Source organism: Grampus griseus (genome assembly GCF_964374135.1).
Source record: "Grampus griseus genome assembly, chromosome: 13".
Taxonomy (NCBI): domain Eukaryota; kingdom Metazoa; phylum Chordata; class Mammalia; order Artiodactyla; family Delphinidae; genus Grampus; species Grampus griseus.
The window spans coordinates 12,013,774-12,037,756 of record NC_139007.1 but is presented as its reverse complement, the minus strand read 5'-3'; the positions used below and the strand labels follow the sequence as shown (position 1 = coordinate 12,037,756).

General features: G+C 39.3%; 1 protein-coding gene across 2 annotated transcripts in view; it reads left to right on the top strand.

Moving 5' to 3' along the window:
- Nucleotides 1-537: 537 nt before the first annotated feature.
- IMPG1 (interphotoreceptor matrix proteoglycan 1) overlaps nt 538-23,983 on the top strand; it is a gene marked incomplete at both ends in the record, with an annotated part of 94,094 nt that continues 70,648 nt past the window's right edge. The window contains 4 exons of one of the 2 annotated variants that reach the window (XM_082669120.1): nt 538-604; nt 18,078-18,311; nt 23,336-23,502; nt 23,769-23,797. In XM_082669120.1, the coding sequence (XP_082525246.1) occupies nt 538-604; nt 18,078-18,311; nt 23,336-23,502; nt 23,769-23,797 (497 nt within the window). The remainder of the gene's footprint in view (nt 605-18,077; nt 18,312-23,335; nt 23,503-23,768; nt 23,798-23,983) is intronic. The other variant, XM_082669121.1, reaches the window with a different exon arrangement.

Sequence of the window (23,983 nt, the reverse complement as noted above, 5' to 3'; positions counted from 1 at the left end):
CTTTGCTACCTCTGGAGACAGACATATCGACTAACCACAGACTTCCAGGGGTGGCAATTAAGTTCTTTCAGTGGATGTTCCTTGCGCATGTCATTTTGGAAAATATTTGACCCTGACTGTCAGCCTTCTTCTGCATTTGGCCGGACTTCCCCTGGTTCTCTGTGTCCCTGTAACAGGTGAATAACTAAGGAAGAAAAGCATTCCTTCTGTCTGTAGACACTTGTTTATAATGGCATTCAGGGTCCCCTAGCTGGGCTGACAAATGCTCCTCCAGAAGGTTAATGAGATAAAGTTTCCTCCAGCTGGTCCTTAAGCAGAGATTACACCTAAGGGGAAGATAAGGAGATTATTCCAGAAGCAGGCACTGCCTCATGTTCTTCATAAATTAGCCCTCATAAAGGTAAACCAAGAAGGTTATCCTCACTCAGCTAATATCAATATTTCACTATTTTTCATATTTCTGTCATTTTATTTTTTTAATGAGACTTGGGACTGTTCTGTGATTGTTACCAGAAACACCAATGCACAAAAGCCAGAATGTATTTGGAAACTAGAAGGGCTGTTTTTGTTCTTTGGATTTTTCTCCAAGTTCAAGGAATCAAAGGTAAATTATTTAAATATTCATTTATTTTTTAATTGCTTATATATAAAATCTATTTACAGAGTTGAACATTCAAAATCAAGAAAGTCACCCCTGTATCTCAGAGGGCTCGTATATGGTAGGCCTTGAATGAATATTGATTGATGATTGAATGATTGTCAGAAATGGTTTTCACTTGCTGAATATTTATTTTATATTTGCATAATATATGTGTTTTTATATATATTTTATATTTGCATCTTAAGTGCAATTTATGTTAATAAAATAGGAGAGATGAATGCATCCTATTTACTCTTATAAAACATTGAATACACATTCATAACATTAATGTCAATAAAATTAGTAGGTCCATGAAAAAAATGAAATACTTTGTCAATTATGATCAAACAAAAAATGTATTCCATACCCTCTCATAGTTAAATCATTAGTTATTTTCCCTTAGAAAATAGCAAGGGTGCTTCATCTTCAGAGTCCATGATGGGGACCAAATCAGAAACTCGGTTGCTTGTAAAGTTGTATGCATAAAAGAACAAGCACTGCAAGTTTTTTATAGCAAATCTTCAAGTGAATCTAAAATTAAAGCAAGCCACAAAACAGGCATATTTAAGAAAAACAATGTACTAAAAATAACTTGTTGAACAAAGCTTCACTTTTTTTTAAGTATAAGGCTGACCATTATAACATAATGTTTTAAGACATTCGAAATCAATAATGTTCAGTTCTTCTTTAAGGATGACGTAGCTTTGGACAATCAACCTTTTAATTGAAGCATTGGTTTTAAAGCACCCATAGAAAAGTAGAACACATTGTTGATTGCATTTGTTAAGTCACAAAAATAACAGACCTGTCAGTTATTTTATATGTAACATTTTAGTGGTTGCATCTGGAGAGAGAAGAAAATTTCTGGAAAAGATTATATGAAAATTCCCTTTATGTTTTGCTACCTATAAATGATAATGGATGGAGAAAAAGTTTACTTACTTGCCTTTCAATTTGTCAATTACATATAAATGTTTACATTTATAAAAACATTTTAATTATAAACAAATGATGGGATTCCAGTATATTCTGAGCTTAATCTGCTGAAGCACACCGATTTGTCAGTTTCCGAAACTTGACCGGTCAAATCAGCTTTGGTTTTGTTTAATTAATTATGTTAACTAATTTAGCTATTTTCTCTATTTTCCTATATTATGTATCAGCTATTACAATTACAAATAGCATAATTACATACAGAAATTTAAATGAAAGAAGCTCACCAAAAAACTACAATTTGCTATATGCCAATATCTATGAAACAAACTATTATAACTGCATAATAAAAAATCTTTACATGGTTACTTGTTTGGAGCTTTTTATTCCATAAGAACCTCAGATCTGTGAATTTCTGTTAATCTTTAATTAGTGAGGTCCACGGGTAATTAGAGTTTATGTACTTCAGCCAGACTGGTTTCCCATTTGTGACTAATTAACCATTACGAGTGTATTTACATAGAAAATGCTTTTGGAAGAGAGAGGAGTTCAACTCAATACAACTAGCTGTTGAGCATAACAACTGGGTATTTAAAGTCAAGAATTTCTTTTTAAAAAGTTATAGATTATTTGAAAAATCGAAAGATATGGAAAATTACCCATAGTACCCCTATCCAAACACAACCTATGCTGACACCTTCATATGTTCCTCAGTCTTTTTTCTATGCTTATTCATTCTTTCCATGATTGCAGTTCTACTGTGCACACAATTTTATATGAGGCTTTTTGCACATCTTTTGCATCAGATGAATGGTCTACATTGCTATCTTGCTTTGACAAGCATCATTTTATTGGCTGCATAATGTTCCTTTCAGTTGATATCATGATTTGCTTTATCTAAATACTCAACGAAAGAGAAAGAATCGTTTCTAATTGTTTTGTTATTATGATATTAAGATATTCATTGCAATGAATATCTTTGCACATAAGCTCTCTCAGTATTTAAGATTCCTAGGATGAATTCACTAAAGTAAAATTATTGGGTCAAAGCAATATAAACAGTTTATGCATGGTATTTGATTCATTTTGCCAAATTTCTTCTCAAAAGTTTTCCTATGCCGGTAGGTAATTTTTCCCAATTTGATTCCACAAGTGGAGTGTTTGCTATGTACCCAACACAGAATATTAACAGATTCAGAGATATGCCGATATTTCAAAAGGTTTCCTTTAAGCTTTGCAGATTTCAAATGTAGTTTTTCCATTGATACATAAAAATGAAATGGTTTCGATTTCAAAACATTCATTAAATAAATCGTTTAGTGCAACAAAAGACAGTTCAATAGTTTCAAAGAACAATTAGTTCATCAAGATACAAGCACCTCTCTTCGGTTTTCATAATGCAGATGCCAGTTATATCCTACGTGTACTGCACTGCTTTCTTCGCTTACCTTTCCATTTCCCATAAACAATTTCATCTAATTGCTTGTGACATTCTGAGGTGTGGGAGAAAGAGAAGAGAGAAAAGCCACCCTTAGCAAACCCTAAAATGGAAATGGTGTTTATCAGAGTATGGGCTTTTTGCATTATATTTGGTTATACTAAATGAAACCTTAACTAAGTTATTATTAGCTCACCAAGGTAGGGTAATTTATTTTAGTAACTGTGAAATGTCAGGAAATTTGCATTTGAAGACACTCCAGTTCTTGCTAATTCTTTACTACTGAGATATGTTCTCATTTCATAAAATTACCCAGGAAGTTATTTTTCCTCATTGCGGCTCCATGAACAGAGAACAAAACTTCATTTATATACCTGAGATAGCCACCCAGTGACAGTCACATTAACTTTGCAGCCCCTATATTTTATCATCTCTGCTACGGTCTCAGAACAGTGTAATTCAAAAGGTTGAAGGCAGATCTTTTTCTTCAATTATACCTGAAAAAATGTCCTTAAAATCAGTCATGTAAATTGAAGACACTTTATGTCCAATTGAACAAACCACGGCAGCACACCTCACTCAGACCATTTATTAGATTATATGCTTTAAAAAGAAAAGGCGATTGCTGCCTTGTGACCCTTCCAGGCTTATTTTGCTGATCACACTGAAGGACTATTACATGTGTGAGCTAATTAGGCAGCGTTGACAGGACCTATTGCTTTCGTGGCCATTTCCATCAATCATGAGCGAGCCATCACCTTAAATATCAACCAGATTTGCATGCTAATCCCGTACGCAAATTCAGATCCTGTATACCTTCGGTGCCTCAGCCATGTTCACAGATCTTATGCCGTTTTAAAATAATCCGTTTGAGGCAAACCAAAAAACCAGTTTGTTTTTCATAATAGTCTCTAGGTTTATATTATATATAATTCAGTAGGTATTTGGAAATGACCATAGGAAAAGTCTGGTTTTCAGCAACCATTGGGTCTGAGCTCCCTGTCTGAGACTGAGAAACAGTCTCCCTGGGATTTTCGCCTCACTAATCAAGAGCACCATGTCAGATGGAACCGTTTTAATAAGGGAGGGAGTGTACTTTTTGCTCTGGATCCAAGGCAATCTGCATGCTGAAGCTTATCCTACAGAGAGCTGATACCGTGATAATGAGAATTCATATATGGAAATGCCACTGTCAGATCCGACCTACAGCATGCATCATTACGATTATTTATTGAGAATGTACTCCCACTGCTGCCCCTCTCTGCTGGCCACAGTGAATGTGGGAAGAATATGAAAGAGCTACAGAACCATGATAAATACTTCTAAGCCTACGGCTGTATTCAGTAGATAAATATTCTCCCATTTACATGCAGCCATTCTTGAGGAAACTGTGTCTTTCTGCGCACCTTTATAAAGGCATCTTCTTTCATTCCAACTTGGGTTTCTCCATCCAGCCACCTTTAGACCCCTCACTCACCATGGCCCACATCTATTTTCATAATTGCTCCCCTAGGAATAGGATTAAAGGAAACTAAGCCAAAAGCCAAGGAAAGAGAAGAACTTCCAAAGTCTCCCCGATGCCTTCAGAATCAAGTCCAATCATTTCATTTGAGTGTCCTTACAATACGCCCCTACCTTCCTTTCCAGCCTTACTTGTAGAGCCTACATGAGTCCGCGCCATGGCTAGACACATTGCTTTCTGCAGATCTCCTTACTTGGGAAATATACACCAAGAGTGTACAAAACATATATGTGGTATTTAGAGAATAATAATAACATGCTCGCTTCCCAGGTTAAATAATAAAACATTAATAGTATCTCAGAAGTCCCCTGTCTGCTCTGCCAGGATCTCGTCCCCTTTACCGTCATGAATCTTGTGTTAATCACGTCATTGCTTAACATTAGTGTTTCCACCTATAGATGTATATTAATATTTCTTCATTTTGTTTGTGTATTTATATAAGTAATCTCATGCTGTATGTGTTCTCCTATGACTTAGTTCTTTGGCTCAACATTATATTTTTAAGAGTCACCCACACTGTTGCATACATCAGACCCTGAGGCAAGAGCTTACCTGCTACTCTTCATTAGGGAGTGCATTTTCAGGGAAACAGGAGGAGAAGAAAATGAGGGATGAAGCAGTGAAAGAGGGAAAACCAACATAAAGATGCCTCACCAAACTGGCCAGCACTTGGTGTCAAGTGCAACCAATTGCTGATATTAAGGGACCATCTTTAGAGACTACAGGATCTCCAGATTGTCCATGAGGTTGGGAGCCTAGGGGTAAATGGAGAAAAATTCATAAGAGATCTCCTCAAAAGTTCACCTTGGGCTTCCCTGGTAGCGCAGTGGTTGAGAGTCCGCCTGCCAATGCAGGGGACACGGGTTCGTGCCCCGGTCCGGGAAGATCCCACATGCCACGGAGCGGCTGGGCCCGTGAGCCATGGCCACTGAGCCTGCACGTCCGGAGCCTGTTGCTCCGCAACGGGAGAGGCCACAACAGTGAGAGGCCCACGTACCGCAAAAAAATAAAAATAAAAATAAATAAATAAAAGTTCACCTCAAAGGACATTAACTTCCCTGCACTTCCAGTGCACCCGTCCATGGACCACGGGTGGGTCTTGGTGCTTCTCACACCTCTGCAGCAACAGAAAATCCTGGGGCAGGAGAAAGCAGACACCGTGACACAGCAAGAGGCAAGGAGCTGTGGGCTTGTGTCTCCCATAATGGGTCAGAGCTTATGAAGAGCTGGTCTGAGAGACAGGTGAGGCTAAGTGGGCCTGAGATGGTGCTTGAGAGGCGCCTGGGACATGCTGCTGCCTGGTATGGATACACCGTGTATTCATTCTTCTGTTGATGGACTTTGCATTACATACAACACTGGTACAGACATTCCCAATTGTCCCCCGGTGCTCTCCAGGAATCTCTCCAGCGTCTAGCTCTCTCTTTCTCTCTCTTTCTTCTGAATAGGAGAGAAATCATTGTGTCACGAGGAATGCATGTTTTCAGTTTTACCAGGTGATACCGAACTGTCTCCCTAAGTGTCTGTGCCATTTAGAGTGAGAATCCCTTTTGTTCCAAATCCTCATGCACACTTGTTATTGCCTGACTTTTTATTTTTTGTCACTCTGCGTTGGGGGTGAAATAGTGTCTCAATGTGGTTTTAATTTGCATTTCTCTGATTACTAACGAAGTTAAGTATCTTTTCCTGTATTTTTGGGTCTTGTGTGCTTCTTCTAGAAAATCCTTGAACAAGTTTTTTGACCAATTTTTTCGTTGAGATATATGTCTTTTCTTACTGATTTGGAGCAGTTCCTTTTAAGTTGCAGACACCAACCCTTTTGCAATTATGTTCAAAAACCTTCTGTCAGTTTGTAGCCTTGCCTTCTTACTGTCTTAATGGTATAGCCTTTGATGAACACACATTCTTAATTTCAGTGTTGTTGAATTAGCCTTAGTAACTTCATATTCTCCTATATTGTCTTATAAAAGACGTTTTGTTTTTCATACTTAATTCACGACAATTTATTGTGTGTGTGTGTGTGTGTGTGTGAAGCAGGAAAACAATTTCTTTTTTTTTTTTAATACTGATAATCAATTGTTTTAGCGCCACTCAATGAATACTTTCTCCTTTTCTCTCTGCTCTGTGATGCCTCTTCTGCCATGGACATGGGTTTGTTCATTTTTTTATCCCTGAGCTAACACCACATTGCTTCAATTATTTCAAATTTATAATAATCTTGAAATCTTGTACCCATGTTTCCCTGGCTTAGTTCTCTTTCTACAGGAGTGTCTAAGCTATTCTTGACTCTCCACTCTTCCCTAATACATTCTAAAATTAGCTCACCAAGTTCCACAAAAATCCTATGGAGGTTGAACTGGAATTATGTTGGATCCATAGATGAATTTGGGGGAAATTGACACCTTTAGAGCATTAAGTCTTTCTACCAAGAACAGGGATTATCTCTCCTTTTATTAGTACCTTACAATTAAGTTGCATAATGACTTTTTAAAGGGCTCCACATCATGGACTTATCCCTAGCCACTTGATATTAATTGTGATCATGTAAATGGCATCCTTATTACATTTTTTTAACATCGTTATTGGAGTATAGTTGCTTTACAATGTTGTGTTAGTTTCTGCTGTATAACAAAGTGAATCCGCTATACATTACATATATCCCCATATCTCCACCCTCTTGCGTCTCCCTCCCTCCCACCCTCCCTATCCCACCCTTCTAAGTGGTCACAAAGCACCGAGCTGATCTCCCTGTGCTATGTGGCTGCTTCCCACTAGCTATCTATTTTACATTTGGTAGTGTATATATGTCAATGCTACTCTCTCACTTCGTCTCAGCTTACGCTTCCCCCTCCCTGTGTCCTCAAGTCCAATCTCTACATCTGTGTCTTTATTCCTGTCCTGCCACTAGGTTCATCAGAACCATTTTTTTCTTTTTTCTTAGATTCCATATATATGTGTTAGCATATGGAATTTGTTCTTCTCTTTCTGGCTTACCTCACTCTGTATGACCGACTCTAGGTCCATTCACCTCACTACAAATAACTCAATTTCATCTCTTTTTATGGCTGAGTAATATTCCATTGTATATACGTGCCGCATCTTCTTTATCCATTCTTCTGTCAATGGACACTTAGGTTGCTTCCATGTCCTGGCTATTGTAAATAGAGCTGCAATGAACATTGTGGTACATGACTCTTTTTGAATTATGGTTTTCTCAGGGTATATGCCCAGTAGTGGGATTGCTGGGTTGCATGGCAGTTCTATTTTTAGTTTTTTAAGGAACCTCCATACTGTTCTCCATAGTGGCTGTATCAATTTACATTCCCACCAACAGTGCAAGAGGGTTCTCTTTTCTCCACACCCTCTCCAACGTTTATTGTTTGTAAATTTTTTGATGATGGCCATTCTGACTGGTGTGAGGTGCTACCTCATTGCAGTTTTGATTTGCATTTCTCTAATGATTAGTGATGTTGAGCATCCTTTCATGTGTTTGTTGGCAGTCTGTATATCTTCTATGGAGAAATGTCTGTTTAAATCTTTGGCCCATTTTTGCACTGGGTTATTTAATTTTTTGATATTGAGCTGCATAAGCTGCTTGTAAATTTTGGAGAATAATCCTTTGTCAGCTGCTTCATTTGCAAATATTTTCTCCCATTCTGAGGGTTGTCCTTTGGTCTTGTTTATGGTTTCCTTTGCTGTGCAAAAGCTTTTACGTTTCATTAGGTCCCATTTGTTTAATTTTGTTTTTATTTCCATTTCTCTAGGAGGTGGGTCAAAAAGGATCTTGCTGTGATTTATGTCACAGAGTGTTCTGCCTATGTTTTCCTCTAAGGGTTTTATGGTGTCTGGCCTTACCTTATTACATTTCTATGTAAAAAAGTAATTGGTTTTATATTCCAGAGCTTTGCTGAACAATCTTTATTCTGAAAATTCACTAGCAATTCTTTGGAGTTTTCTCCATTATCATTTGTGAATAAAGAAAATTTGAGTTCTTTCTATTCAGTCTTTGTATCTTTTCTTTCTCTATATTTTCTTGCTGCCCTTCCTAGGCCAGCCAGTATGATGTTAAAGAGAAACGCTGATGGCATGATCCTTTCCTTGTTACCGATCTTGAAGAGAATTCTTTCATAGTTCACCATTAAGTATGATGTTTGTTTTAGATTTTGTGTTTGTTTTGTTTTTGAAAATTCCCTATATTAGGTTGTGAAAAAAAGTTCCTTGCTATTCCTAAGAGTTTTAATCATGGATAAATATAGAAATGTATTGTGTATTTCTTCTATTTCCATTGAGATTACCAAATGGTTTTTCTCTTTTAATTCATTAATGTGAAAAATTACCTTAATAAAATTTCAAATATTAAACTAACCCTACATTCCTGAGATAACTCCAACTTGGTCATGACCTTTTTTCAAACGCTGCTGGATTCCATTTGCTAATATTTTATTTCAAAATGTTACATTAATATTCATAAACAAGATTGGACTATGATTTTTTTCACATAGTTTCCTTGTCAGGTTTTGTACGAGTTTGTATGAAAATAAAGTTATTTTTTCCATGAATATTTGATAGAACTCTCTGATGAAGCTAAAGAGTTATATTTATGAAAGGATATTTGACTACTGAGTCAATTTTTTAAAGGTGATAATAATTAGGTTTCCTGTCTCTTCTTATATCCATTTTGGTAAGTTGTATATTTCTAGAATTTATCCATTTCATATAAAATTTCAAATTTAGTGACAAAACATTATTCATACCCTCTTGTTAAGTTTTTCATGTCTATAGAAAATATAATGATGTCCCCCTTTTCAATCCTGATAGTAATTAAGTGTATCTTCTCCTTCTTATGATTTTTGTTTCTGTTATTAGTATTTTCAAAGGAAAAGTTTTTGGCTTTTATATGTCTTTTTCTTCTCTTTTATGTTATCTTCTCTTTTATATCTTCTTAATCTCTACTCATCTTCTTTTCTTGTATTTTCTTTTATTTTTTTTCTTTTGTTAACCTCTTGAGATAGATGCTTAGCTCATTAATATTTAGCTTTTTTCTTTTTCTAAAATAGGCATTTTAATGAGATAAGTTTACCTTTCAAGTACTGATTTAGCTATATCCCACAAGTTTTACTATGTAAAAGTTTATCATTTGATAAAGATATCTCTAATAACCAGCATGATTTCTTCACTGAATTATGGGTTATTTATAAGTATTTTTTTTCGATTTCCAAACATATAGGGAATTTTCCAGTTGTTTTTTAAAACTGATTTTTAGCTTACTTCTTTGCTGGTCTGAGAACATAATGTACATGCATTATAGTCCAATATACAGTCAATATTTGTATGTTCTCCCTGTGCTTGAAAATGAAGTATATTTTATATATAATATAAATATATACTATATTATATTTTTGTTTTATAATGTTCTATATATGTTCATTAAGTCAATTTTAGTTATGTTTTCAATCCTCTGTATCTTTATCGATTTTTTTCTGCTTGTTCTATCAGTTACCAAGAAAGATCTCTTAAAATCCACCTGCTATTATTGTTGATTTTATTTTCTTTATTGTTCTGTCAAAGTTTGCTTTATATATTTTAAGGTAATATTATTAAGTACATAAAATTATAACTTGTTACATCTTTCTGATGACTTTTAAATTTTTACCATTATGATGTGACTATCATCGTCTTTGTAATACTTTCAGCCAAATAAGGAAATTTGTCCACTGATGTGGTGGAACTGGCCCATACTGACTTACAGGAGCCAGTTGCTCACATCTCTTCCCAACTCTGTGTTCAGTAATAGCACATCGGTGGCTTGAAATCAGCCATGGGAGAGTTATAACACAGAAAAATTGGCAAATGTTGCAAATCAGGCCTTCTCATCCAACCCTAAGAGCTGGTTATGGAACATTTAACAGAAGACCTCTGACCTCATTAGATACTAATATAGCTATACCAACTTTCCTTTGATTAGTGTTTGCATAATATAACTTTTTTCCATCCTTTTAATTTCAACTTCCCTATGTCTTTTCATTAAATGTGTCTGTTAAAACAGCATATAGTAGAATTTTTTAAATGTAGTCTGACAATCTTTCTCTTTTAACAGAAACACTTTGCCCACTTATATTTAATGTGTCCCAAATATTGCATGGGACATACTTATACTAAAAATTTACATAGTTGTTTATTGGAAATTCAAGTTTGACTGGGTGTCCTATATTTTATTTGCTAAATCAGGCAATCCTATTCCTATCTTATTCCTAGCCCTAAACCTCAAAGTATAACGGTACCACATCATAATAAGAGCTAACAATGTGCCAGGCCTTCTGCAAAATCGTGACCCCTATTTTCTCATTTAATCTTCAAAACAAAACAGAACTATATAACACGCAAACATGAATCCGTATCTATGGTGTTGGAATTATTGTTATACCCTTTGTAGGTTAGAAAGTTGAAGCACATCGAGATTATTTGCCCAAGTTCAGGAAGTGGCTCAGGAAGGCAGAGCCATCTTACTGTAACTTCAGCCCCACAGGTACTCAAGATGAAGTTCATCTTTCTTCTCTGCAAGAACTGTGATAGTTTCTCATGCATAAGAAAGGCAGAGATGTATAGCTGTTTAACCTGTTTAATCTGTTCCAATTCTGCTCTCCTTGAGCAGCTACAATATCATTCTTTTGTGGCAATATATGCAAGAACGCTGTACATGCAATTCTCTTTACTCAGAATTCCCAATACACTCCAAGACCAGGTTTACATGAGAGCACTAAAACTTAAGAGTAGCTGTTTCATAGTGTGTAATATTAGAATCGTCAGCAACAAAGAGGTTCAGAAAATAAAGATGCTGGGCTAAATTAGCTGATTCTGATATGAGTACTTCAGACATGGTTAGAATCTAATGAGATAAATATGCCCCAAATATGTAGCACCCCTAGAAATCAAAGGGAGAAAGACACCAGCACAGCTGGAACCAGAGGAAAGTGGTTAATGTGTCCCATAAGCGAATCTATCTTCCTGCCCCCTGCTACTTCCTCAGTGTACTCCCAGCTTCTGAAGTTAGCCTCCTTCTAATTTGGGGGATTTTTTTACAGGCTCTTGGTAGGTCTTTGTGATTTCCTGCTACTTATCTTCCCCACCCACTTCCAAGCAGATGGTGGACAGACTCTGCCGCGAAACCCTTTGGTTTCCGTATCATTCAAACTATCTGTCAAGCCAGGCTAGAAAAATGCTCTGAAAACTATCACATTCCATACATTTGTGAGATACAACTCATCATCCGCAGATCTCAGATTAACTTGTAAAATTCCATTCTGATTCTCTTATTCGTAACCTGTGTATTTATTTAAACTCCACATTCTGAAACCAATGGAGATGGTGCCCCCCAAGTTTACATGATGGGTTAAAAATTGGAAAGCAGAAAAAGGTTAGTAGAAGTTAAGTTAATGTAAGGAAGAGATGATTAAAAGTGGCTTAACAGGGTTGGTCCTACACAGATATGGAGAAGGTATCTGCCTACCCAGGGTGATTTGAGGGGTACTAAAACATCCAGCTGCTGGGGAAAACACTGTTTCTCTCTGTCAACTCCTGAAAACAAGCCTTAGCTAGGCTAGCCAGCAACTTCAACATAATTGTTCTCACCTCAGTTTCACATGCCTGTTTACTTCAACCTGACCTCAGCACTAAACCAACTCCACTCACCGTTTTCCAAAGAAATATACTTTACAGTTAGTCACAGCTTATAGAAATATCCTACTCTTCTAACTTTCAAGACTGGCTTGTTTGGGGGAGAAAGGATTTTGCTGAGTTTGCTTATGTATTCATGTGAAAATCATTTACAATCCTTCACATTTTAAACTTCGCTGCTAAAATGCTCAAGTAAATTTAGCACTGCATGAAGAAGCTAAGTGTTTATACTGTGGTTTCTCACAACCTCTGACACACGAATGCAGACCTTGAGGGCACTTGAGAGTCAAGGGCATCCCATGGTCCTGAATTGCAGCAGGAACAGTGCCTCTGGAACCGGCAGGTGGCTATGAACGGGCCTTGGCCAAGAGGATTTTTGTGAAGGATTCCTCGCCTTAGGTGAAGGCAGGCTATGAGCCCTTCAAGCTACCCCAGGACAAGTGCCTCAGTTGTGTTGCTCTCCTTTCTGAGGACACAGAAGGCCAGTCTTTTTGGAGTATGCTCCTACCCCTACTCAACATCCTCCTCTGTCTCCCCATGAAAGGGGTGGGGAGTGAGCACCCATTTTTGTTCTGGGTCCAAGACCCTGCCCTGCTGGACCCCTGCCTGTCGACTCCCTGACACCTACCAGATATGAAGAGCTCAGGACCCCACTTGCTCACAGGTCATCCCCCTGGGGCACAAAAGAGACCACCCCCTTTCTCTTTCCTTTATTGGAAATCTATAATTAACATTTTTATAGATCTTTTTAGATTTTTCTATGTATATGAACAGATAATTATTTTATAAAAATTGGATCAACAAAATATATTTTCATGCCATTATCTTTTATGCTTGTCCAGAATTCTAATGAACTCTTTTTTTTAACTTGGTAGGTATTTTTTGTTGTTGTTGTTTATTTATTTTTCATTGAAGTATAGTTGATTTACAATGTTGTGTTAATTTCTGCTGTACAGCAAAGTGATTCAGTTACACGTATATATACATTCTTTTTCATATTCTTTTCCATTATGGTCTATCCCAGGATATTGAACATAGTTCCCTGTGCTCTACAGTAGGACCCTATTGTTCCCCTTTCTCTTTTCTACTTCTCCCTTCAACTTCCATTCGGTCCCTGCCCTCTCACCATGACGCATACGCCCTCAGCAAAATTTCTCGGCATCTCACCTATAGATTTAGTTCTTCCTCTTTTTTTTAGTGCAGTGAGATGAACTTACCAATACATATGTATCCGTGCAAATACATAGAATAGAAGATAGCAAGCTTTACTTCTTACAATGGTTTTCCAGGGTCCTAACCCTTTCCTTCTGACGTAGGAATGCAATGGCCAAACCTATTTTTGCAATGTGAAGAAAAACAGTGCAACCGCTCTAATGCTTTGAGAGAAGGGGGCACTGATTTTCACCCTCAGCAGGCGGTAGTGGTGTGGAGACAAGGAAGGCTGCCATGGCACCCAAGTTTCCAAAGCTTCAGGGAGGGCAATGGTGTGGCATCCACCTTGCATCACCGATAATCAGTCTGTAGGCTGACTACCGTGAGACTGCATTGGCTTCGTATCTCATTACAGAAAATCACTGAAGTTTCCCTAATTTCTATGGTCCTCTTTTCCACCATTTACTCGCTTGCAGCAGGCTTGTCAGGATGGAATTTCACTGGGAGCTACACGTAGGAAGATAGAGGAGAAAGCAAGACGTAGGAGCTCTTGTCATCTCCACTTGATCATGCAGAAGACAGTGTGCTTAAAATCCATGCAATTTTCTGGAAAAGCGTTAAGCAAGTGTTCAGTACAACTGCATAATTTTTGAGGTGTGTTCAGGTATGTTAAGCACAATGTACATTTAGTTCCCTTGCTCTTTGGAAGAAAAAAATTTCAGGTGGGTAATTGAGCATTTCCGCTAATGGAGGGGCTGGGACTGGGATGTTTTGCAAAGCTGAGCGTTTGCAAAAAGGCCAGAACTGCTTACTCTTTTTTGGTAAGGTCTGGAAAGCATATGTAAGATGAAATTTTTATTTTTTAAGCCTTCCAGGTATTGATTTGGTCCTGGAGTGTTACCCACTTTCTCTCTGTGGAGTTCTGTTCTTCAAATGGAGATTTTTATTCTGGAGGGATTCCAGTAGCTTTTGTCTCCACTCCTGTTAATTCGTTCATTAGGACATCGCAGCCTTTTTCCCTTAGGAAAACATAATGGGTTCACTAAGTGCTCTTACCAGTGGCTGTCACTCTCATCACAATGGTGCCGCGGACGCCCCATTCTCCTTTTTCTGTTGTCTGTTACTGTCACTATATGTGTACAGTAATCCTAGGTTGTAAGCCTGCAGGGTTAGATGGCGAGAAAACATTCCTCTAGAGGAGAGAGTCTGGTGAGAATTGGTCCAAACAGGCTGGTAAGGATCCCCTTGAATACATAACCAAGAAAGAGGCGGCCTGGTGGGCACGGTTGAGCCCTGAAATGGAAAATTTGTAAGCAATCTATGATTGGAGGCCAACTTTGGTACAGGAAGGAAAAAAAGACTCTTCAGTGATGTAATAGGGAGGTAATAGGGAGGTTTCCAGGTTGCCTGTCAACATTAAGCCCTACCAGCCTAGAACCTAGAGTGGAAAAGATACTTTTGACTGAAGGGCTGACCTTCACGTGAACTAGTGGACATGTTTAGGCAATGCTTAGACCATCTAATTTTAACACAATAAATGAAGGGGACAAAGCCCAGTATTTCAGAGCTGCCTCTCCACCCCAGCGAGATCTGACTTTTTCTTAGGATAATGTAATGTTTGAATTCAGTGTTTGAATCAAATGGTTGTTCATTAATTTCCCTTTCTGTACATTTGGACATTTCCAAACTTGTCACAGCTACCCTGGGTGGCAGGAGCCGGGTCAGCTCCAGGACTGAGCAGTTAAAGAAATTTAATTTAAATCCCAGTTTAAACCTTCGGTGTTGACCACCTTCCTCAGTCTGCTGGACGTTGCCTGCCTGTGGACCTGCGGTCCTCTTCCCGCCACCTAAATACTGGTATTTCCCATCTGCCAGGCCTTTCAGGAGAACCTCCCAGCTCAATGGGAGTCCATCCCACCATGCTACGTCTCAGCCCTTCCTCAAATGGTCTGTTTTGCTGCAAAATCACAACCTTCACCACCACCCTCATCAACAAATGTCAGTACTGAACACGCACAATCCCAAAGTCAAAGAACTGATTATTGGGGTTCCGTTTTCCAACCTTCAGCTCTCATTATATTATGTGTTCGATAGCGACACCTTCTGGTGAAGTGTCACAATAGCATGTTGAATACACAGGGCTCTAAGAGCACACTGCAAACATCAAAATAAAAAATAAAAATAAATAAATGAAAAGAAGGAAGGAAAAAAGAGGAGGGAATGAAGAGAGGAAATGTTGATAGCTTTGCATGTGGTGTCAGGGGAATCCTCCCTCACTCATATAGGACCTTGCTTTGTTTCAGGAAAGGAAGTAAAAACAGATCTTTCAAAGAGTTTTGCTCTAAGTGCAAATAGAAAAATGGGTCAGTGGCTGGAGGGAAAGTGATAGCAAGAAAGAATCTTTTAGGAAGAAGGAGAAAATAATAGAATGTTTGCAGGCCGATAGGAACGATCCAGTAGAAAGAGAGAAAAATGATTCAGTAGGTGAATGAAAGGAGGGTTTCTGGATGAACGTCCTTGCGAGGTGAAAAGGCTGGGATCCAGTGCATAAGTAAAGGAACTGGGCTTAGACAGGAGCACGGACCAGTCATCAAATAGTCACAGGAGGGAAAGCAGAGTATTGAGCACAGATGCAGCCAGTGAGTGGATGCAGTGCTGGGAATCCGAAAAGTTATCTTCTGGTTCCCCTTGCTCTCAATAAAACGTGAAGCAAGGTCATCAGCTGAGAGTGAGAATTGGTAGGAAGTGCAGGAAACCTGAGAAAAGTTGCGTGTAGTTCTCCGAGAGAGAGAGAGAAATTCAATGGACCAGAGAAATGTAGTGTGATATTGTTGAAGGCTCATAAATTTAAAGTGAGTCCTAATGGTTGATTTTCTCCAGCCATGTTCAGCTACTAGGGTGCCCGTGAGGAGAAGGCAAAGAGTGGTATTTAACCCTGGTTATGGTTTTGCCTGTCAGGTACAATAATGGGGGCAAGAGAGTGGAGGACTCGTCCTCCTAAAGAACCAGGCAATATTAATACTCTTTCCTATTGATACCTATGTTTGTAATTGACTCCATTTAGTATTTTTTCATTGGTTTACTCTTGGATAAATTGAAAGATCCTGGGGATGCTGATTTTACTAAATTATACTTTGTGTATAAACCGTCTCCTTTCTGTTCTTTTGGTTTCCATTCACAAAGGGATTTGGAAAGCCTTCTTTAACAAGATGGGAACCTAAATCTCTGTAAGCCACACGCTGGTGGTCTCCAGGGGCCAGAGTGAGGGGTCCTAGCTGTTCATCAGTAATTCCTTTCTTAAACGGTAGAACGGCTGAAAGGAAAGAGATGGAGTGGGAGAGGCAGAGTGGAGATCTGACCACACTGTTAACATGCTCTGTCACCTCTAGGCCTCGGTACCTGACGGAGTGGTAAACTGAGAAAAATGGTATCTGTTTCATCTATACACTAGAGCTTTTCTGAGAGTGATATGAAATAATACCGATGGAAAAAAATTCAAAATAAAATAGTACTCAGTGAATGTAAGTTATTTTTCTGAGAGGTCTACAAAGCTAAAAACGAAATCCAGACCTAACCCTACCAGACACCTCAGTGCCAGTAGGATGAATGGCTCCGGGAGTTTAATCCTCTGCCAACACCCTCTCTTTGACCTCTCCTCCATCCCTTCTCTCATCATCTCGCATAAAATATCAAGCTTGCTCTGTAAATGAAACTCTAAGGCCCCAAATCACTTTCAACCAGATTGCCACCCCCGGAGCCCTGCCCTCAGAGAAATCCTAGGGCTGCTGTTCATAGGCAGGGAGGTTGTTTTGTTGCATTTTTTCCCCTAGGTTTTTAGAAGCACTCTACTTCCTCATCAAGAGTGCACCTCTGGGTACCACAATGCTATATCATTCCCCACTTGAATCATCATGTCTATCTAAAGAGGCATCTCTCTGGAGGCTTGAGTGCTAAGTGAGGAGTGATTTTTAGAGAGATGTGTGGGAAAAGGTTTCAATATTCGGCAGCTCCTAAAGGCAAGATGATTCGAAATGTTGTTTTTGTTTTTCTTTTTTTTCAATACGCTTGATCAGCCCATTATGCTACTCCCTGATTTCTGAAAATGTCTTGTCATTGAAATATCACATTTGGAAGTTGCAGCAAAATAGAACTTCCATAACCCTCAGGATCAACCTTTTAGTTTTTTCCATCATTTATTATATGCTTCACTTACAGCACACACATGTATATACTCATCAGGAAATCAATCTTTTTTTAATTGAAATATAGCTGATTTACCATGTTTTAGGTGTACAACAAAGTGATTCAGTTGTACATGTGTATATTCTTTTTCAGATTTTTTCCACTATAGGTTATTACAAGATATTGAATATAACTCCCTGTGCTATACAGTAGGTCCTTGTTGTTTATTTTATATACAGAACTGTGTAACTGTTAATCCCAAATTTCTACTCTATCCTTCCCCGCTCCTTTCCCCTTTGCTAACCATAAGTTTATTTTCTATGTCTGTGAGTCTGTTTCTGTTTTGTAAATAGGTTCACTTGTATCATGTTTTTAGCTTCCACACATAGCGATATCATGATATTTGGCTTTCTCTGTCTGACTTACTTCACTTAGTCTGATAATCTCTAGGTCCATCCATGTTGCTGCAAATGGCATTATTTCATTCTTTTTTATGACTGAGTAGTACTACCAGGAAATCAATCTTTCTTTTACAGATCTCTCCATTAAAATATACAGTTCTGAAATTAAAGACATAGACAATGCCGCAAGAATTGAAACAACCGAAAATACTGGAAAATTTTACAAAGTGTCAACAATGAGACGAATATTCGATTTGGCAAAGCCTCGAACCAAAAGATCATCATTTTTCCCAACTGGGCTTAAGGTCTGTCCACAGGAATCCATGAAAGAGATTTTAGCAAGTCTTCAAGCTTATTATAGACTGAGAGGTAAGGAAAGAGGTGCAGCCTGTTCAGACTTTCCCTCTCTTCATCCCCTCCCTTTCATCCATCCCAAGGTTGTGTTCAGCCCAGAACTTCCAGTCTCTCATTCAGTCACAGGAGTTATAAAAATCAGCCTACTGACTTGAGAGTTATGAATAATAAGCCTTCCAAACTATGGTAGATCTGTGCTTGTATGTTTTAAAACCATGTCCTGTGCAACACAGAACCACGAGAGCATTTAACAAGCCACCGGAAAGCCTTGGCCTTTGGGTTTTTTTGTTTGTTTGTTTGTTTTTTGCGGTACGCGGGCCTCTCACTGTTGTGGCCTCTCCCGTTGCGGAGCACAGGCTCCAGACGCGCAGGCTCAGCGGTCATGGCTCACTGGCCCAGCCGCTCCGCGGCATGTGGGATCTTCCCAGACCGGGGCACGAACCCGTGTCCCCTGCATCGGCAGGCGGACTCTCAACCACTTGCGCCACCAGGGAAGCCCTGGCCTCTGGGTTTTACCTCTTTGTTTTATTTTTGCCAAAGCCCACTATTAAATCCTAATGTTGTAAGAAGCACAGGATGATTGCAATGTCAGGAATCTGTGCAAGTTGATTTATGACCTAAGATTTCACTTTTCAAAAACCACATTACAATCCCAATCCTCCCTCCCTTCTTGGTAAGTTTCAGTTGTTTATTGCTGATCCAGTAAAAATGTCTGAAGCTGGGAAACCTGGAGGCACAAATTAGCAGTGGTTACCAAGATATAATAAACGGGTGTTAACGGGATTTACAGCACAATTACTGTGGTTTTCATCAGAGTTACAGTGCAGTTTTTACCCCAAGACAGCATTACAGGACTCTTACAGCATTCCCGGAAATCATGATGGAGTTCAATCACACCACAGCCATCAGTAGCTGTCCTTGTCATTCACTTACCATGGATGAAAAAAAATCCCATGGCTTCTTCTTTAAATGAAAGAAAAGCATCTTTGGTAACTGCTATTAAACTCCCCAGGTAGCTTGTCTGGCTGCATCCTAAACGCAAGTCACCTTACATGTGAAAATTGAGGACGTTTACTGATTTCCACCTTGATCATAATAGATGTTTGCTTCCACTCCAAAAAGCACAGTCACCCTGCTCTATTTCAAGCCTATTGACTAGAGCAAGCTGGTTCAACTCTAGCCTGTGATGTGTTGCACATTCTGACAACTGAAAACTATGCCATCAACTAACATCCCACCAAGTTCTCAAGTATTTACATTTATAAGATGTGCAAAAGTTGAATTAATCTGGGTGTTCTTATATTGCTGCAACCAAATTTTCAGCTCTGAATTTTATTCTTAGCTCTTTATTCTTGATTAGGTTTGCTTCATTCTTGCTTCCCTGGATGAAACAAACCACTGTTTTTCTCCCCACAGCAATGACAGCCTATTATCTTTATGGCTGCCCCTGGGTGATGTGAAATTTTAGTGTTCACCAGCATGGGTTTTTTAAGTCTAACAAATTGGTTCACAAAGAAACTAGAAATAAGACCCAGCTAGCTATAAAGCAGTGTTTCTTTGACAGAGTAACCCAGTTATTGTTGTCATAGCTGCTTTTACAAAATTATCTGTTGACATTTTTCAAACTTAGAGGAGACAGCTCCCACACTCCTCAAATCAAATGGAATACTGAGCTATTTCTCCTCCCAATGCTTAAAGCAACACAAGGGAAAATGTTCTGAGCTTCCTGATAGAATCGCAAAGATTTCCTCAGAAAGCTCAGACACAAGGGTCAAGGTCGTTTCTGGTAGTTTCCCAGGCAGAACCTCTGCTCCCACCACGCAAACTCTCTTCTCTGTGACTGCCTCCCGTCAAAGTCCTCTGTGAGTCCTTTGTGATTTCACCCCTCCCCATGTCTCTCCCTCTCTCTCCCTCCCTCCCTTCCTCTCTCTCTCTCCACTCTCTCTTTCTCCCAATCCCAATATTAAAATCTAGATCTTTCTTTCACATTAATGTGTGACTCGGAGAAAGTTAAAAGTGAAGGGAATCCTAGTTTTTGCTACTCAAACTGCTGTCCACAGACCGGCAGCATCACGTCACCTGGGAGCTTGTAAGAAACGCAGATGTCCAGGTGGCTCACCAGACCTACTTCATAATCTGCATATTCTCATATTGATAAGATGCCCGGGTAATCCCGTTCCCCCACTTGCGGCCCTTTCTCCCACCTCAGGGACACAGAAAGCCCTCATCCCTATTAAAACCTACTTTCCCCAAAGGCTCTGAGAGAACATTCTCCTTGAAGCACAAATGCCTGGAGTTGCTTGAAGAATTATTTCCCTGGGGCACTGTCGTCTACAGTGATCAAAATGTCGGGATGAAACAGGAACCAGTATCTTTTCTTTAGGCGATTTTTGAGGGGCAGGATTTTGGTGACTCCTCCGATGGCATTTTTCTGGCATCCTGGAAGCTCAGCACACATCAGGAGGCACAGAATCCTTCTGTGATCAAGAGAACAGAAGCACCAGCCCATGACTCACGGGCAGAGTCATCCATCCTTGCTAAGGGAGCCTCAGATAAAAACCTTGAAAGTCGAGGCATCAAAGGACCTCAGGGCTGGGAGGAGTCTGAAAACCTCTGAAAAGCTGGATTTTTCTAACCTCTGGCTTTACCTTTCTGCACCGTCTTTGTCTGACTCTATTGGGGAGGATTGCCGCAAGGATTTTGGAGAAAGCCAGAGCCTTGCCTCTCCAGTATCCCCACAGTTGCTTGAGATCTGACCACAGAACCTCAGCCTTTCTGCTTAATGTCTCAGCCTAGGCTGTTTGATGATGTAGGGAAAACCCCAGGCAACACACACCTCAAATGGCACTTTTGGGTGCTGCAAACCCCCCCCCCACCCCGGATCTGTGGTCAGGTTGCTGCTAGTAAATGACCTGAGCTTCTGTTGGTCTGGAATTCTCTTTGCCTCTTAAAACAGAAAGCTAAGAGAAATCCAGATGTGGACCAAGTGGGGAGTGAGGGAAGGTAAAGTACTAGAGTAAGAGTCTCCAGACTGGGCTTCTCATACTTTGTTCCTCCCCATAACCCATAACCCCTTTTCTCTGCATGGCAGTCAGAGGGTTTCTTTAGAAAGTCAGATGATGTCAGCTTCTGCTCCAAAGCACCCCTTTCCCCCTCATCCCTCCAGAGTTAAAGATCAACATATTACAATTGCTTATGACCAAAGTCTTCTATCTTTTTCTAACTTAATCCCCTAAAATAATTTTTAAATTAGGTGCCCTCTTGAGAGCTTTTCTGTTGACATCTGAAGTTTTTCATCATAAGCTTAAATAATTGGATAAGATGTAACTTTTGGTGAGCTGTAAATAAGTATTGATATTGAAAATAAGATAGGAATTAAAGCATTCTCGTATATACAGTGGAATCTGTCATAGATACTCAATACTTACCATCAAGTACTCTACAAATGCATGAACAAACCCTTCCAAACAGGAGGCAATGTCACGTGGTCCCTTTTCCTCCACACACCCACGTTTCCATCCCACCTCTCACTGCAGAGTCTTATCTTAATGTAATTTAGGTCATACTTGAAAGTCTGTTATGGGTTGCTCTAAAATATTTCTCAGTAACAAAAATGTACGTACATTGAAATTACATTTTTTACTTATTTCCTAAGTAAATAACTTATTTGACTTAGTTCCAGAAATTTCTTCTGGATTCAGTTGCATTTATAATTATTTTTAATATATAATTGACTAAAGGAAGTAGATATAAGTTTGACAAAAGTTTTTAATTTTTTATTGATGGATATAAACTCAGATATGGGTTTGGGGTAACTAATGTTTATAGATACAAAACTAGGAACAAAGCTTTGGAAGGGGCCAATTTAAATGAAGGGCCTATAGCTTAAGCTCCACTAGCTTCTGCCTCTGGATAGATGGGGTTGCTTTGGTGCCGTCCCTCTATAGTTCATGTGCCATTATTTATTATTCCTATTATGTATTGCTAACATTAGACAGGATTTAACATCCATTTTATCCCTATTCTTTTCCTTAGTTTCACTTAAATGCTGAGAAAACGTGTTACATAAATAAGTAGACGGGAACAGATGGAGTTTTGTTACAGTAGCATCCTTATTCCTAAGTTCCTCCGGCATTTTATGCTAACAATCACATCGTGATCTGCCATCATTATTTTTAATGATGTATCAGCTGTCGACTTCATTAGGACTTCTTCTAAGGTGTTGAAGGCAAAGCATCAGAAACTGCCATACTTGCAAAAACTGTGTTTGCCCTTGACTAAGTTCACTCCCTGTCTTAATCTCAAACACAGTTATTTCGAATACCCTTTGTGTGGCAACCTAGGGGCACTGGGCCGTCACAGGAAGACTATGGATGGGGAGATGGGGGAAGGATGATGGCCAAAGGGAAAGTGAGGAGAGAAAGATGTGCTGTTAGGCAAACCAGTTTAGGAAAGCACGCTAAGGAAGTTGAGATCAAGAAATTGAGTCTCTTTAAATGTCTGTGTGCCTGTTTACCCCTTGGAAAGTCTGCAGATACAGCTGGGTACCTGTGCCCCAGTTGAAGATGTCTGGACCGCAAGACCTGCACCATCTCTGTGCCTCTCACCACATCCTTCCATGTTCATCCTCTATAACTCTCAGCCTTGCTCTGGCCACAGTGACCTTTTTACCGTTTCTTCAATGTGCCCAGCGTTCTCCAGCCTTGGGGCCTCTTCCCAAACTGTTCAAAAGTCACCTTGATCATGAGGCCTTCCTCAACCACCCTATTATAAATAGCAGTCTTACACACACACACACAAACACACACACACACACACACACACCCCTGTATTTCTATCTCCCTTCTTGTATTTTTCTCCGTGGTGCATATAAGGCTCAATAAATATTTGTTAAATGAATTCATCTCTATGGGCTATAGGCTATTGTATCAGCATAAGCCATGACAGAGCTTGCCATGTTTAAGATTGGGCTTGGGTTGGGAGAAGGGCATCTTCTCAGGATGCGGCCGCTTTTCACTCCTCATGACGCTGCCTTGCAGTGTGCCAGGAAGCAGTGTGGGAAGCGTATCGGATCTTCCTGGATCGCATCCCTGACCCAGGGGAATACCAGGACTGGGTCAGCATCTGCCAGGAGGAGACTTTCTGCCTCTTTGACATCGGGAGAAATTTCAGCAACTCCCAGGAACACCTGGATCTTCTTCAGCACGTAAGTTTAAACACAGAGTGTTGGGAACCCGGTCCAAATAGCTCCCAGGCCTCCAGACCCTGCCCCTTTTGAAATGGTTCCCCCAGCATAAGGGTTGGCTGAAGAAATGCTTGGAGAAATCTGAGAAGGCCAACAGGAATTTTATTCCTGCAAAATAACATTTTACAGGCTGATTGAAGTGGAGTTAAAGGGAAAAGGGAATGAAAATAGACTGGCTCTTCAGTTGGCATTGTCTCTTGATAAAATTACTTTTTATCTTCCTACAGAGGATAAAAGAGAGAAACTTCCTTGAGAGGTGAGTACCCAAAACACAGTGCAGCATGCTCTTGACTTCTGAAAGATCACATGAGGAGTGAGACTGAGCTATTGTGCCTTTATATTATTTCAGCTACTGAGATCAGAGTAGGTTATTCTGACAGACCTTTTATGCATATATTTTGCTGAAGATAAATGAGCATATAAAAGGGAAATGGATAGACCT